This window comes from Vulpes vulpes, chromosome 5, assembly GCF_048418805.1.
Source record: "Vulpes vulpes isolate BD-2025 chromosome 5, VulVul3, whole genome shotgun sequence".
NCBI classification, from domain to species: domain Eukaryota; kingdom Metazoa; phylum Chordata; class Mammalia; order Carnivora; family Canidae; genus Vulpes; species Vulpes vulpes.
In genome coordinates, this window is record NC_132784.1 from 117,995,650 (window position 1) to 118,010,551 (window position 14,902).

At 40.2% G+C, this 14,902-nt stretch overlaps 1 protein-coding gene across 9 annotated transcripts in view; it reads left to right on the forward strand.

The window, feature by feature from the left end:
- Positions 1-12,613: 12,613 nt before the first annotated feature.
- PCLO (piccolo presynaptic cytomatrix protein) overlaps positions 12,614-14,902 on the forward strand; it is a 383,872-nt gene continuing 381,583 nt past the window's right edge. For all 9 annotated transcript variants that reach the window (XR_012001830.1, XM_072759800.1, XM_072759802.1 and 6 more), the window contains exon 1: positions 12,614-13,000. Coding sequence is in view for 8 of the 9 variants with exons in the window: in XM_072759800.1 (XP_072615901.1) it covers positions 12,744-13,000 (257 nt within the window). In the remaining variant the exon portion in view is untranslated. The remainder of the gene's footprint in view (positions 13,001-14,902) is intronic.

Consider the following 14,902-nt stretch of genomic DNA (forward strand, 5'->3'; position numbering starts at 1 on the left):
CATGATAATGTTTTATGAACAAATTACAGGACAGTATTGTTAGACAATAATAGTCGGTAAAAAATGAAAACTTTAATAACACATTTTTATGTTTAATGTTATACTTTATCAGACTAGTACAAATATTTCTAGTTTTTAAAACACAGCTATTTTTACAACTGATTATATTCTTTATTTTGTGACTTGATTATTTTATAACTGGAAGTTTGTACTTGTTAATCCCCTCCTTCTATTTTACCCATCCTCCCATTCACCTTCCCCCTGGCACCCTTCACTTTGTTCTCTGTACTTAAGAGTTCAGTCTCTCTCTCTTTCTTTCTTTCTTTCTTTCTTTCTTTCTTTCTTTCTTTCTTTCTTTCTTTCTTCTTTCTTTCTCTATCTTTCTATCTTTCTCTCTCTCTTTCCTCATTTGTTTTTTAGATTCCACATATAAGCAAAGTCATATGGTATTTGTCTTTCTCTATTTCACTTAGCATCATACCTTCTAGATTTATTGATGTCACAGATGGCAAGATCTCATTCTTTTTATGGCTGAGTAATACTCCATTGTGTGTGTGTATGTGTGTGTGTGTGTGTGTGTGAATTACATCTTCTTTATCCATCTATTTATTGATGGGCACTTGGGTAGCTTCCATATCTTGGGAATTGTAAATAATGTTGCAGTAAACATAGGAGTGCATGTATCTTTTCAGCTTAGTATTTTTTTGTGGAATTTTTCAGGGGGCTTTGGAGCTTTTGTTTGCTTGTTTTGTCAGTTGTTTTATAACCACAAAAAATTAGTATGAAAAAAAAAAAACCCAACTTGTACAGAGAACACCCTGTATGAACAACACAATAAAGATTCAGAGATTGAGGAGTTCCCTTAGCAAGGCTGATGATTTCATCCTCTGGTATTTGGAATTTAGGCTGTGGTCCTTGTTCTTCGATTGATCACAATGAGCATGGCAAAGTCCATGCTTTTCATCAGGTTTGAACAGGTGAATGACCACTTGGCCCAGGTTGAAGTAGATTAAGTGCTTGGTTTCATGTATCACTTAACTATCACTGTTTCTCCTCATGGTACACTGCCTGGTGGGGTTACACTTCTTTTCAAACTCTATTTCTGTCTAGGCTGTGAGGTCCTGTGTGCTGTATTTTTCCAGCAAGTCCTATTGCATTTCCTCTGACATATCTGTATTGTATATCTGACCATGGCTTTTTTTTCTTTCTTTCTCTTTAAATCTCACATGGTTACAGTGGAGCATAGGCTGGCTGACTTCAACCATCTCCTGGAAGATTGAGGATTTGTTTTGTTTTATTTGTATTGAGCCTTGCTTATCACACCTGGAAAAAAAAATCTGCCCAATATTATGCTCAGCAGAATAATTATTGGTTCCACACTTAAGATACTGAATTCCACTTACACCTCCACTCTAATCAAATGGAAGTTCTAACTGTCCACATTCTCTAAGCCAAAGCAACAAGTGGGGGAAAAAAAGAAGTTGTGTAATACCATTTGCCTTCCTATTGGCTTTGTGTATGCCATGGGATTGGAAAGCCTGTTGAAGTTTCATCTTTCTGGTGCTTCAGTTAGGATCGACAGAGTGTATTGGCCAACTCATGGCCTCTAACATCAGAATGTACAGCTACATTTCCATCAGGCCTCTCCTTTCCCTTTCTCACTGATCTAGTTCAGGCTTCATTATTCTCATTCATTATTTCAGACTTTAATGGGCACAGGAATCACTTGGGGGTTTTGTTAAAATGCAGATTCTGATTCAATAGGTTTGGGGTTAGGTTTGAGTCTGTTTTCTACATGCTTTTGGATAGTACTGATCTAGAAGGTCCAAGGACCTTACTTTGCCCAGAAGGATCATAGACGGGGTTAGAATCTCTGGCTCAAGGATTACTTGGGCTCTTCTTACAGTGTTGTTGTTTTATGTCACTCTCTTTAGTTCTTTCTCCCATACTTCTCATGAACTATTTTGGAACATCTTGAGCTACATTTCACTAGCTCCTCTGAAACAACCATAAATCTAAGCATATGACTTCCTCTTTCCTAGAAAGAGCAAAAATTTATAGAGGTCTATGGTGAAAACACCTTCCTCCAGATTAGACTTTTTTTTTGCTTTTTGTCCTTTACCTAGAGGCTACTTTAATATTGGAAACATGAAATTTGAGACTGTCTCCTGCAGTATTTAGGCAATTTAAAGAAAGAAGTGATATATATATATATATATATATATATATATATATATATATATATATTTTTTTTTTTTTTTTTTTTTTTTTTTTTCAGTTCACCCTTGTCCTGTGGCCGTTTTGTGTCCCAGCTTATTATTTGGGAGGATCTCATGTCATACCCTATGTCATTTGCAGACTCCTGGTTTTTATTTCTGTCCTTCTCATTCATTGAGATTGTTGAAAAGAGAGTTGAAATTTTTCTGAATCAGCAAATGTTCGCAACACAAAAGCAGCTTGTAGGTTCTTATCTTCCTTCAGTTTTGGCCTGGTAATCCTTCACTGTATTTTTAGCTTTAATGCACCCTAATATTTTTTAAAATGTATTTTGACCAATTTCTTAGGTCTTTTCAGCAAGAAGACTTGTCCAAGTCAGCTAGCTTGCTATTTTTGAAAATAAGAAATCTGTAATTGCCTTTAAAAATATCTGTCTTCCCCTCTACACTATAAACTCAATTAGAACAGGAATTGAGTCTCCTTTGTATATCACTCTATTTCTAGCTGGACACATAGTAGGTGCTCAAAATGGTTGCTAAATGAAGGACACCTAAGCTTGAAGACCATCTCTGGCTAGGAAGGCAGGCAGGCAGGCAGAAAGGCAGGCAAGAGAGATGATTCCAAGATGGGCTATTAGGCCACCTAAAGCAAATTAGTGAACTGCAGGATATGACCTTGCTTCTGGTGCCAGATGGTTCATCTTTTCCTCAGGATGCATTTGAGAAAGGAATGAAAACTGTAAGATGACAAGAAAGAAACCATATTGTTCTCTTCAGAAGGGGCCTTTCCTCTGTGGAAAATGTAAAAGCTTCTGTTTTAGTCTTTTACTATCTGTGATTAAAAATAGCCACCATTTCCTGCCAAGAATGGCAAGGAAATCCATACAAGACCATGATTATCTATCTTGGGGCATCCTTTATTAGATTGATACAATTACTCTTTTTTTCTTTGAAGAGCTCAGATTTTGGATCTGTGATTGGTATGTCTTATGGATGATGAGAATAAAATGTGTAAAAAAATAAAACTTCTCTAGTGGCAAGTATAAATGACTCAAGAATTATGCTGGAGTCTGGCTCATTGATTCATTTCTGCAGTTTAACCATTTGTAAAACAGACCTGTGATGGTTATAGCAGTGTTGTAGAGCTGTTGGTTTTCAAAAGTTTGAGATCCCTGCAGTAAAGGGAAAACATGAAGTATTATTATTATAGGCAGGTTATGGACCATCTGCCAAGAGCAGACACTGATCTTTTTATATGAGCTGTAAGTCGAATGGGGAAAGACATGGGAAGCCTCAGGCAGAATTATATAAAATCCCTTCCATCCTCCACTTACTCATCAATAATTAACCTGGCAAATCTAGAGCTTGGTTAAAATAAAATTAAACATTTCCCAAATTGCTCCTGGAATGGTGAACAATAAAATTCTTGCTCTATGATTTGAAGTCAAGGCATTTAGCCCTAAGTGCAAATAAAACATGATAAATTGGTAATGATGAAGACAATTTATTATTAGATCATCCTATAAGATCAGAATAATGAGAAATGTTTTCATTATATTTTTTCAAGATCCTCATTTATTTTCCATCTCTTTGGCTTCATGGAATATTTCTTGGGCAATAAAGGACTACATGTCATTTTCCATTTATTATACTTTTTGGTTAGTTTGTTAGAGAAGTATTATGTACTTCCAATATACTAAATATATTTTACAAGTTCTGAAAGTGGCCACAGGGTATACCACTTCATGAGTCTATCTGTGCACTCTTTAGCAGAAATGGAAGCTATACTAATACAAGTGAGGGAAGCAGTAGGTATAAGAATCAGGTTGAGTCAGGTTTGAATTCTCTCTTGTTATAAGGACCTTAAGAAATTCAAATAACTTTCTCAAATCTCTATTTTGTCATTTTTAAAATGGACAAAAAAATAGTTACATGACAAAACTGTCAGAAGGATTAACAGAGATTAAAAAAAATGTCAGATTCTTAACAAAGTGCCTTGGTAATACATATAATATTTAGGAGTTAAAAATCATATCATTATAGGATTCCTTAATCTTGATGAAAGCCTTCCTTTATATCTCCCTAATAAAAGTCCCCCACAAAATAACCTAAAGTCTATTTTGTGTTATTCACATTTTTAACCTGAAGACATCTCACTAATGCACTTAATGTCTGTTGGCTGAGCACTCGCTATGTGCACTACTGATAGGACTGCAAGAGAAAAACATTGTTACATCATTTGAAAACTCAGTTCTGAAACAGTTGACTGAAGAAAGCAAAACCACAAGCAAATAAATGTCAAATGAATGTCAAATGAATACAATTCTCAAAGAATGACTGAATAGTGGCTTCAGAATAGGAAAAGATCATATGATGTTGAGTGGCCCTGAGCTTGGCCTAGGGAAATGCATGGATGGATAGAGGTGAGGGGAAAATCTTGCCAGATTGAAGAGGAATAGGAACTGGAGAAGAGGTGAGCATGGCATTTTCAAGGGTCAAAGAGGCACCCAGATCTATCTGTCTGCAGTTACAAAAGAAAAATGGAACCAGGATCACTGATGTGGAAAGGATAAAAAGGGGATGTATTTTATTGGTGTTAGGTTCTCCTGCACAGAAGTACCTCTCACTACTGTGTATTAGTTAAGATCAATAATCCTGGTTGACTACACTGACAAAAAGACTAACACAATTCCATTCATGGTCATCCAGGAACTCTCTTAATGGAATCCACCCAAAGGCACTGCCATCTTCAATTCATGTAACCTCTGCAGTGCACCATGGTCTCCATCTTTGTCACCCACAAAGGTGTACATATCAGAATTCCTTTGGTTGGTCCTGGAAGTAGCACATTTTCATCCCATGGAGCTGGGTCAGAAGGACACACAGAGCTGCAAGAGAAGTTGGCAACTGTGGTGTAGCTACTTGCCCAAAAGAGGAGAAAAGTGATGTTGGTGAAGAATTAGTATCATTCATCCTATTGGGGGGAGGTAAACAAATCCACACATGTACTATGTCCTGTTACTCTTTTTTTTTAAGTGCGCCTTTCCATGTAACCAAAAATCCCCTTTGTTTTAGTTGAACAGATTTTGGTCGACATGTCCTGAATTCATGTTCCTCAGTAGGAGGAACCCTTTCAGTCTTCTAGATTAAAGTGATTTTAGGTCTCTTTTTCTTTGAATGGCTGTGCTTCTCTCAATCTGTTACACGTTTTGCAAACTGCAGTGACCAGAATTGTATACCATAGTCCAAATGCAGATATGCTACTATTTTTGGACAGAGTAAATCTGTGACTTTTAACTTTTGCTTCAAAAATAATTTCTGATGATGGTTACTGTGTTGCTAACACCTTTGGCTTCAGCTTTGAAGAAAAGTCTACACATTCCCAAGTGCCTCTTTCTTGTCTTCAGTCTTGTAATGCTGGTATTAAAATCCCCAGTCCCTTTGAATAGTAGTTCTCAACCCAAGCTGTATATTACCGTCATCTGGGGACCTTTAAAAAATACAAATGCCACCCCTTCTCTCAAGATTTTGATTAAATTTGTCTGAGACGAGGGGCCAGCTATTGATTCTTTTCAACATATCTATAGATAACCTTAATATTTTCTCAGGGTTTTCAATTATTGACAAAAGAGTAATTTTTACTTTTTTTTCCCCAATTTTCCGATTTATATATCCCTATTAAAATGCATCTATTCATTCTCTGGGAGTAATCTTTAATTTTTTTTCCAATTCCAATTTATATATCCCTATTAAAATGCATCTATTCATTCTCTGCTTGCAGATAAGAGCAAAATTTTCCAAAGAGTTCTCCCATTAGCTTGGAATTAGCACATGGGAAAATTATGGGGCTCTCTGTAAACCTTATAAATCTTACACTTCAGCCCATCTGATAATAATGACTGAAACCTAGATGTCAGATGTTCTTTGTCTTCTAGCTCCATGGTATCTATATCGCCTGTATTTTTAATGTATATCAACTTGGATATAAAGCTCTGCATCTCTTTCTGTGCCAACTCCTCACCTCTACCCTTTCTCAAAGAATCCATAGTGCGTAATGACTTAGGTAATATGCATTTTTTTTCTGGAATTTACATGAGAGAGACAAAGCTGGGTTTTACCTTGCACAGTCCACCAAGAAGCCTCATTGACAGCTCAGTGCCGCAAAGGCCCCCTAGGCTGAATCACCACTAGAGGTAGCAGTGATGCCATTTCCATTTCCCCCTTTCCACAAAGTAAGTGGCATCACATTCTTTTCATCCCTTATACATTTCTCTACCTTTGTCTTCCCAGTCCATGCTACTCCACCAATTCAAGTTGCTCTCTTCTACAGAGCAATTCAGATAAGCCCTAACATCTCTTCTCAAAATGTCTGAATTCCAATCCATCACCAGGCTAGATAAAATGGAGTATCCTCTAGTTGATGTGATCTTGACTCCTTTAGAAGATAATATGAATGTTAACAGGTTTTATGGATAGATATTAAAGACACTGTTATATATAGTATTTGTATCATATTAACTTTTAAAAATTCTAAAAATATGTTTGAACCTCTGGTCCCAAATATTTTACCCAAGGAGCTGTAAGTCTGTAATCTAGCCATCATCTTGAGTAGGACCTTAAGAATGCCACCTTCCTCCCCCAGAAGTTTCTCAAATAAATACATTGGTCTTTCTCAGAAAAATTCTCATGCATACATTTTTCATCTTTTTATATAACTTTATATTTGGATAGCATTACATAGTTGAAAAACGATCTTCCCATATATTTTCTTTTTGAGCCTTTCATGATACAAGTACGAAAGTATTCCGCATAATTGGGCTCTTTCCCATTTATAGTTTAGAAGGGTGGTATTTGGAAATTTTGAACAAATAACTCAAGTCCATCTGGACAGTAAATGGGAAAATAGTCACTAGAAGCAAAGAGTGAAAAGGGAATTTTGAAAGACTATGCATAATCATACTGTGTAAAAACTGGAATATCAGGTAGTTTAACAAAAACCCCAAAACTTAGTAACTTAACATAAGACAGTAATTATTATAATAACTATTATTCTACTTCTTTGGGTTGATTGGGCAGTTCTGTTCATCCCACCTGATTCAGCGGTGTAACTATAGCCAGCAGATACGGCAGCAGAGACAGGGTTCTTTCTCCAGTGGGACTCACCAAAGCCACTGCTGCGATCTCTGGAGATACGGGGTAAATGAACTCAACTCTTCTAGGAGTCTCACCTCCCGGCCTTCTTCAGAGCACAGAAGTCTCTGAGTATGAAGAGGGCCAGATTGGAAGGTTAGCCTTGGAAGTTACACGCCTCTCCCACCACATCTCTTGGTAAGGTGTTCAGTTCTAGTCAAAGGGAAAGGAAACAGTATCTCTTCCTGGAAAGCATGGCAGTCCCCCTGTCAAGAGCAGCTGATGCAGGGAGGTGTGATTCATCTTATACCAGTATTGTAACAGTCTACCACAACTGTGCTGATGTGTTTCCTAGTTTATCTATTTTATTTTTTATTTTTAAATATTTATTTATTCATGAGAGACAGAGAGAGAGAGGCAGAGACACAGGCAGAGGGAGAAGCAGGCTCCATGCAGGGAGCCCGATGTGGGCCTTGATCCCAGGACCCTGGGATCACTCCCTGGGCGGAAGGCAGGTACTCAACCACTGAACCACCCAGACGTCCCAATGTGTTTCCTACTTTAAAAGTGCATTTACATCTTATTATTATTATTATATTATATTATTATACTTATTATTATTGTAATAATCACAAGGACCCTATGAGGGAGTACATTATTTTCTCCGTCTTTACAGTCGAGGAGCCTCACGTTCTAAAAAGTCAGTGACTTACTAACCCAAATAGATGTTAAGATGTCAGAACTAGGATTTAAAGTCAGACACTGTCAACCAAAAAAATCATAAAGAATAAGACATGCTCACAAATGTCTCTATTTTCCAAAGAGTAGGTTCCGAATTCTAAAGCCTCTTTAGAAAACAGGTGAGTAAATAATGCTGAATCATCTAAGTTATAACCTCATGACTTCTTAGTAATTTTCAATTTATGTAAGGTGGCATAGTAACTAATTTTATTCTTAAGATTTTATACAGCCTATGTCTATAGGAACATATTTTAAATACAAGTAACTTTTTCTTTTATCTTAAAATTATGGATTTGCTGTAGAATAAGTATGAAGGGGAAAAAGAAAAAAAAAAACAAAAACAACTGCCTGATAGTCCAGATGTCAGAATTCAAAAATAAATTTATCAAACTTTTTTCTAAAATACTTCTCATGTTTTTTTCCCTCAAAATTGAGAAGCTGGTTCATAATCAACTGCAATCTCACTTGAATTTCCTCCTCTGTAGTTGCAAATCTCATTTTAAAGCAAAGCTAACAAAAAAATGGCATAGAGCTGCAATTGAGAAGCAGATAAACCATAGCAAAAAATGAAGTCAGACCTTAAACCACTGCAGGTCCTTGCTCCACAAAATTAACACAAATCTCTCTTATCTTCTATTAGAGAAGGAACATTAAAAAAAAATGTGCCTATATAAAAATAATGTCATACTGTCTATATTTACACATGAATATATACTTGCACATGTACACTAAAATTCATGATCTTTTAAATATAGAAAGTATAAGAATAGTTTGCATTTTATCACTCACCTAATCACATGAAATCACTGTTAGGGTTTATGCCACGGTATTTTCTTTTTCCAGTTTCTTCATAGGTATTTGTCACAAAACGATGTTAGCATTTTGCTTATCTAGCTTAACAGGTTCCGTTATTTCTGTTGTTTTAAAATGATTAGTCATAATTATTGGTGCTCTTACATCATAAAAAGACATCCACATTCATTCTGGAAAATTTGAAAATTATAAAAAATTAGGAAAAGTAATATTGTCTATGATCCTCCCATTAAATATATATGGGTTTTGGGTTTTGTTTGTTGGTTGATTTGATTTATTTCTTGGCTTTTTTCCTATGCATTAGAGTATTTTAATTTTTTTGCAGAATTGTGATCACATAACTTTATGAAAAATTATCCCATGTATACTTTGTGAAACTTTTCCTATGTTGTAATAAACTCTTTACAAACATTGTTTTAAATATTTCATAAAATACATTCATCTGGTTGCATCAGATTTTACTTCTCCATTCTTGTTTATTGAGGCAGTAATGGCTTTTTATTAATTATTATTATAAAGAATACTCAAGTGAGCATTTTTTTTTTCCACAAACTGGTTTTATAACTCAACCGATCTCTTTAGGACTGATTTCCAGAAGTGTATCACAGATTATGACTCTTTTAAGGCTCTTGATAAGTATTGCTAAATTATTTTCTGTAAAGGTCGAATTTATATACTCTCAAATTTAGCTTATGATATTTCATAAAGCCTATTTTATAAAAGATTCACTCGTGCTATAATAATGGTTTTAATATGGATGTAATGGGCATTTAATAATTAAGCCAGTATTCAGATAATTGCTTACTAAATAGAGTTTAATATGTTATTATTTTTAATTAAAAGGCTAAATTAAATTATATGAAGATTGTTTAATTGTAGGTTTTTAAAGACTAGTAAGACTACGCATTCTTCTATATTGGTGAAGATTATTCTAACTTTAAGTTTTGCAAATCCTGAATTTATTCAAGTATTGCACGTGTGACACACAAGATGGTCTATTTGATTTAATCCTAGGTTGAGTGGTATCTGTAAAGACATGGGTAGACTGGGCAATTTCATTCCAAGGATTCATTATCTAATCATATTTAATTGTTAATTATCACATTTAGATTGGTTCTAATCGACTAAAATAGGAACTACATGGGAAAGTGAGACAAAAATGGTAAACAAAGGAAAATACCGGACTTTCGAGAGTTTAGGAGTCATTTTAGAAAGACATAATGGTATATAGGAGTGGAGGTTTTCAAAAATTAATTAATTTCATGACCTGCCTATCAGACTGAGTGAACTGGAGCCAAACTATCAGCTTCTTAAATCTAAATTCAAATGAATAGAGAGCAACAAACACTTTGAATATAGCACCATTAGTTAATTTGCAGAATAAAACTAATTGTGATATTTTCCTGGGTAAGCAAGGAGAGAAAGTATAGACAAAATCATCTATAACATTTAACTTTTTGTACCCCCAGAATTCTGAGAATTCACACGCAAGTAATGCACCTGGCTTCTGTTCTGGTATTTTCTTCAGATCAGAAACACCTCCCAAGCACAAGCAACTGTTAAGCCCAAATGGAAGACTGAAAAAATAAATACTTTTTGAAACTCACAGGCATAAAGGTCCTAAGGGCAAAATTATTTTAAAACCTCAACAACCAAAATGTTTCCACTTCACAGTCCATTTACTCTTTCTACCATCCATCCCATTTTCCTGTTTTCTGATGATGATTGCTCCTGGGAGAGGAGGGAAGGAGAAGGTGAATGCGCATGTATTCACGATGGGCTATAAGATCCCATCTTACAAATTATTACTTTTTATTTAGTCTGTGCACATTCCTTTGCATATTGATTATCACTTGTTACTACTTTACAGGCTCCTTGCCATCTATAATGGGAGAATATAGTTAACAATCTGTTTTGTAGTTTCATCATTATCCTGAGGCTAGACTTTGAAAGTGTTGATCTTATTTCTTTAAGCTTGTGGTTTGTGGATTTCAATACATCAAATGTATTTTATTTTTACATAACTTGAGAATGTTATAGGAAGATAACCAGCGTGTGAATTTTCTTCCTCATCTCCATCCAGTGTTAGTGATTCATAGGGCTGTTTAGGCATTGGAGCAGTTACTCATTTTGCCAGATTCCAAGTGATGTACCAATTATCTCCTTTTTTGAAGCTAACTAACTCATTTCCAGGAACTATGATGATAGTGTATTTGTCTCCAGGTGTGGCCATCAGAATGTCAGGTTGCCTCATGTCGTTTGTTTGTGTGAGGGGAAAGCACTGTCTTTATTTAAATGTCTGGCTCTTTCCATTTTGACTTTGCAAGTCATATCTCAGTAAAGTCCTATCTCAGCGTGTTTAAGAGAATCAAAGTGTATGCAAAGGTTTTGTAGGAACCCAACCACTAATGATACTTCATCTGGCGACTAGACGTCTTTGAAAAGCAGCTCCAAGTCACACACTGTTGTAACGGTGCCGTTTTTTGGTTTTGATACAAGCGGAGTGCAAATTATTAAACTATTATCATGATCATCGTAAAAACTTGGAAAGTCTCTGAGCAATTTATTCATTTCTGTGTATTTATTTGTTCCCAGGTGTTAGCTTTTGATTTTCTTGAACGTCAATAATGGGGACATCAGGTCCATTTTGTTAGCAGAGGTCGTTGGCAAAACTTGGGCTCAGACCCAGCGCTGCCCTGAAGCCTCCCCTTCGAGGAGATGGAGCGGCGGGGACGGTTCGCGGGTGGGTCCAGGGGGTCCTCAGGTGTCTCCGCGGCTGGCCTGCTGCGTCTGCGCAAGGGAACCGGACGTCTGGGCTCTTCTGTCCAGCCTGTACCCCAAAGGGGACTGAGTTCATGTTCTCCAAACCTCACACCACTTTAACCTCTTAATATTCTGGAGTCCGGATCTTGCTGCACTGGCCCAGCGCGCTTCCCCAAGACCCTCTATGTAGTGCGGCCCCTTAGGGGCGCCCCAGGCACCGGCGGTCGCTGCCTACCTGCCTGCTGCTGCCGCCCCTAAGGTGCCCAGGTGATCAGTCTGCAGGAGCCCTCAAGGCAAAGCTCCAGTTTTAGCTGCTTTGCGGGAATTAGCCCCAAAGGTGTCACAGGTTCATCTCCAGCTACCCGAATCCATTCCTAACACCGTTAAAAACCTTCTCTTAAGGGGAAAAAACAAAACAAAAACAAAAAACACAACTGGGACTACAGATCCCAGGAATCCAAAGAAGGGCCCAGCGGCGGCCCTCCCGCCCCGTCCCGCCCCGCCCGGGGGACGCAGGTCGTGGCTCCCGGCACAGGCCGGAGAGAAAGGCCGGCTGCTCCGCCCCGCGCTTGCTGCGGGCTCCGGGCTCCTGGGCGGGGGGCGGGGGTCGGCGGGAGCCGGCGCGGGAGCGGGCGGGGCGGGGCGGGCGCGGCCGTCACCTGCTCCGAGCGGCGCGTGCGCACTGGGAGGGCGCGGCGGCGGGGGGCGGGGCGCCGGCGGCGGCGGCGGGGGGCGGGGCGCGGCGCGGGCGAGGGGGCGGGGCGCAGCGGCGGCGGCGGCGGCGGCGGCGGCGGCGGCGGGGGGCGGGGCGCGGCGCGGGCGAGAGGGCGGGGCGCGGCGCGGCGCGGCGGCGGGGGGCGGGCGGCGCCGGGCGGCGCGGCTCAGACGCGGTTCTCCCGGTCGGGGCGGCGGCGCGGCTGCGGGGAGCGGGGCGCCATGGAGGCGGCCGCGGGCGTGAGCTGTGAGCGGGAGTAGCGCGCGCCCGGCGTTCCGCGGCCCGAGCGCGGCCCCGGCGGTCCCCGGCGGCCCCGGGCTTCCCCGCGGCGCCAGGAGGCAGCGCGGCGTCCGAGCGCCCGAGCCATGGGCAACGAGGCGAGCCTGGAAGGGGCCGGGCTCCCGGAGGGGCTGGCGGCGGCGGCGGCGGCGGCGGCGGCCGGCGGCGGGGCCGACGGGGCGGGGAGCTGCCCGCTCGCCGCGGGCCCGGCGGGCGTGGAGGCGGACCTGAGCCGGCTGAGCGACGAGGAGCGCCGGCAGATCGCCGCCGTCCTGTCAAGGGCGCGGGGGCTGCCCCCGGGAAGCGTGGCCCCGGCCGCGGCGGAGCCGCCTCCCTTGCACAGGCACGCAAAGCATGATGCATCTGCCGGGCGGTCGGTGGCTCCGGCGGGCGCGGGCGGGCGGTGCTTGCGCGGCGCGGCCGCCCGTGTGGGGCCGCGGGTGGGCAGCGGCGCGGCGCAGGCGGCTCCCGGGGCCGGGGCCGGGGCCGCGGCTTCCGCCCCTCAGAGCCGAGCACGGACGGCCCGCAGTGTGTCCCGGGCCCGGGAGCCCTCCGCAGGAGCAGGGACGCGCGGGAGCCGGGAGGGCCGGGTGCCCGCTGTCTCGCGGCGCCCGGGCGTTCCGGCAGGTTCGCCCTGTGGATGATGTCTGAGATATCCCTGCCTGATACCTTTAGTCCCCGGAGGTGACCCCCCCCCCCCCCCCCCAGAACGGGAGCTGCCGAGGTGGAAGGCATGGAAGGAAGGAAGGAAGGCACCTTTTATAGTCCACGACAGACCCTAAAATACGTCGTGGCATTAAACAGATGGCTTGGTCGCAGCAGAGCAGGTGCTGTACGTGTATTTCTGAATTAGCATATGCCGTTCTTTAAACTATTGCTCTTTTATATGCAAAAGTACCCTAGTTGGTGGAAAAACGTGTGGATTTGTGTTGCCTTAAAATTAGTTTCCAATACATACTTTTCAAGGCAAAGCAAAAGAATGACAACTTGCACGGGCAATTAAGAGCTAGTCTGTGATATTAACGTATTAATTTCCCTCTCTAGCTCTCCATTTTCCTTCATCTAATGAATTAGTTGTTTTCTAATTAGCGCACTAAGAGGCTATAATCATTGTGCCTGCCTCGCCTTTTTCATTGTAAACAAACCCTTTAACTTTACACCCTCCCTTGGAGAACGGTTCTCTGTCCATGGTGCTGAAGCCAGTCCTTCCTTGTAACTGGACGGAGACCTACAGTTTTCATTTGAGATCTTGCAAATACGAAAGATCTGCATGTTGTAGGTGTAAGCTCTCATCCTCTACTTCATAAAAGTATTTTAACTTGGAAAATATCATATAAGTATACATATGTATATAGTATACAGTATGTATTATATATATATATACTTGTACATATATATATATACACCTTGCCAGGTAATTATTTAAATTTGACATAGAAGTGTAATGGATAGTTGCGATATTTTTAACATAAAATCTTAAATACTTGGAATATATCAGCTGAAAATCCTATGTTCTTGAAGCCAGCGCTACTAGTAAGAACTTGCTCCTATATATTCAATGTGCTTTCTGTGTTTTCAAACTAGTAATATATGGGGCTATTTCTTTGGTATAAAGCCTTTTTTTATCCAGTACCTTAAGTATGACAGTTTATGATATGTACCATTTTTCTCTACTGATGAAAACCTGACTTGAAAAAAAATTTTGAACATTCATATATTAGATTTTCATAGGGTAATAATGAGGTATTATACTTTTTATTAGCCTTTTAGAAATGTATGCCAGCTCTTCTACAGTTTTTCCTAAGGGGTACATGCAACAGGTTTAGAATGCTGGTTACACAGACCAAGAAAAAGTGTGAGCTTTTATATCTACATTATTTTTTTCTATTCAGACAGTGACTTAAAAATACTATTTCAGCCCATGAAACTGTGGTTTTATGCTGTACTTATATTGGATTCTGCACTGATAATTTTGTTATAGTAGAATTTTTATTAATAGGTTATTCTGTGGCCTCAACAGTTACTGGTGAAAGCTTCATCTAACTATTTAAAACAATATGCTTCTGATTTTTGAAACCTGCGTATATTTTCGTGAAAGATTTTTATAAAAGGTACATAGGTTTTGGAAAGATATTATCCCTGTATGTGATAACCAAAGAAACACTTGGTTTATCATTTCGATTTTTAGAAGCAAACTACCTTAAGAATATATAAGAAAGTATCTCCAAATTATTTAGCTTGAAGA